General features: G+C 60.4%; 1 protein-coding gene across 1 annotated transcript in view; it reads right to left on the reverse strand.

The window, feature by feature from the left end:
• Window positions 1-43: 43 nt before the first annotated feature.
• The window catches only part of LOC104270354 (protocadherin-1-like), a gene marked incomplete at its 5' end in the record, with an annotated part of 4,648 nt that continues 2,138 nt past the window's right edge, over window positions 44-2,553 (reverse strand). The window contains 1 exon segment of the mRNA XM_009864684.1: window positions 44-2,314. Coding sequence (XP_009862986.1) covers window positions 44-2,314 — 2,271 coding nt within the window.

Raw genomic sequence — 2,553 nt, forward strand, 5'->3', positions numbered from 1 at the left:
CCCCCAGGCCACGCATGCAGGGCTTGGGGTGGCCAGTCCACGCTCACTCCCACACCTCTGTCCAGATGGCTCCCCGGTGCAGCGGGGGGGCCGCTGCCGGCCTCAGGATGAGCTCTCCTACCTGCTTGTTGGTGTATTTCTGGGGATTGGTGCGGTAGCTGTAGTCCGAGTACTGCTCGGAGCCCGTCGAGCTGTTGTCCCCGGTGCCAACAAAGGTGTTGGTGGCCGGCAGGTCCTGCACCACTTGGTGCTTCTTGGAGGCAGAGGGCGACTGAGGCTGCAGCTGGATAGAGGGCAGCGGTGAGTTAGAGCGGTAGTGGCGACCCAGGTCTGGGCTGCCCGGCGGGTAGGTGAGGGGCAGGTGGATTCGGGGGCTGTCACTGACAGAGTCGTTCATGAGGTTGAACTTGAGCGATTTCTGCAGTCCTGTCTCCTCCTCATCCTCCGTGGGCTTGGGTGGCTTCGGAGACTTGCTCTTCTTCACCTTGCTTTTGCTCTTACCGCTCTTGCTGGCCTGCTTGGGCGCATACAGGTCCTTGGTCTCCTTCTTGCCTGCCTGGTAGCCGCTCTTGGCCTCCCGTTGCCGGCAGTAGCGCACCAGGACGACCAGCACGATGACCAGGGTGACGGCCACGATGCCGGCGATGACTCCGAAGAGGATGTTGCTCCGCTGCTTGCTGCGCTCGTATTCGGGGTCTCCAGCAATGTCTATGTCAAGCGGCGTGTCCAGGCTGTGCCCCACCAGCGTGTCCAGCAGTGTGCGGTTGGCCAGCGTCTCGTTGACGTAGAAGTGCACCAGCGCCGTGCCGTGCCGCGAGGGCTTGCCCTTGTCGTTGACACGCACGACCAAGCGGTGCAGGCCATGGTGCTTGCGCAGGATCTCCTTCTCCAGGGTGATGTCTCCGCTGTGCGGGGAGATCTGGAAGAGCTCAAAGGGGTTGCCTCCTGTGATGCTGTAGGTCAGCTCTGCATTGACACCAGAGTCAATGTCCTCTGCCTTGACCTTGCTGACCTGCTGGCCAGGGCTTGTGTGGGGCAGGATGTGTTTGTAGGTGGCATTGGAGGGTGAAGTGATGAAGGGGGCGTTATCATTCTCATCCAAGACGTTGATTGTCACCCCCACATAGGCAGACCTGGGAGGATCCCCACCATCCACCGCCTTGAGTCGGAAAGTGTACGTGCTCTGCTGCTCCCGGTCAAAAGAGATGCTGGAGAGGATGGTGCCAGTGCCATTCTGGATGACGAAATCCCCGTTGTCTTGCTCCACGGACAGCTGGATGCGGGCGTTTTCTCCTTTGTCAGCATCAATCACCGTCACCATGCCCACAGGGCTGAGGGGCGGCATGTTCTCCATCACTGAGAAGTTGTAGCCGCTCAGCATGAACTTGGGGTCGTTGTCATTCCTGTCCATGACATTGATGGCCACAGACGCTGTGCCCTTGAGGCTGGGACTGCCCTTGTCTGCCGCCACCACCAAGAACTCGTAGCGTTCCCGCTGCTCTCGGTCCAGCACCGCCTTCACCCGGATCTCCCCAGAGTCAGGGTCAATGGTGAAGGAGCCCTTGGAGGAAGGGTCTGTCACCAGAGAGTAAACCAGCTTGGCATTGGAGCCACTGTCGGCATCGCTGGCACTCACCTCCATCACCAGGTCATCAGGCTCGTTGTTCTCAGGGAAGGCCACCTCGGTGAAGCTCTGGCTGAAGACAGGCGCATTGTCATTCACATCCACCACTTGCACCTTCAAAGAGTTAGTGCTGGAGAGGGGCGGGTTCCCCGAGTCCACTGCCACAATCTCAATGGTGTAGTCCTTCACCGACTCGTAGTCCAGTGGCGTGGTGGTCTGCAGGAAATATTTCTTCTTGCTGTCGCTTCCTGTTTCACTAGCCTGCCGCAGCTGGAACGGGACATCGCCAGCCACCACGCAGGTTACCACGGCATTTTCACCCTCGTCTCGGTCGGACACCTGCACCAGAGCCACTGCTGTCTCTACTGGCACATCCTCCGAGATGTTGGCCATGCCATCCTGGTGGGTGACAAGCCCAATGCCCCGAATCTCTATGGAGGGTGCGTTGTCATTCATGTCCTTGATGGTGACCACCACCTGCGTGCGGGCGCTCTTGGGGTTGGCCCCCTTGTCCTTGGCCATCACGGAGAACTTGAGGATGTTGATGTCCTCGCGGTCGATGGGCCCCTGCACGGTGATGAGCCCCGTGGCGCGGTCTAGGCGCAGCAGCCGGCGCACCATGTCTGAGGCTTGATGGAAGGAGTAGTCTATTTCGGCATTGGCGCCCTGGTCCGAGTCATTGGCTTTTACCTGTGGGATGGAGGGAGAAACGGTGAGCAGGAGGACAAGGCGATGATGTGAGCCCCTCCGCAAACCACCGCGACCTCCTCTGGGGATGGCTGCGGCGGGGGGGAAAACTGCTGGGGCCAAGGACTGTGGGGCAAAGAGCCTGTGACTGGCAAAGCATCTGGGAGCGGCCCTCCGGCACGGAGGCTTTTCCCTGCTCTTCCAGCGAAACCGGCTGGGCCGGTTGGCTGCGCTCCCCTCCC

This window comes from Apaloderma vittatum, unplaced genomic scaffold, assembly GCF_000703405.1.
Source record: "Apaloderma vittatum isolate BGI_N311 unplaced genomic scaffold, ASM70340v1 scaffold30762, whole genome shotgun sequence".
NCBI lineage: Eukaryota > Metazoa > Chordata > Aves > Trogoniformes > Trogonidae > Apaloderma > Apaloderma vittatum.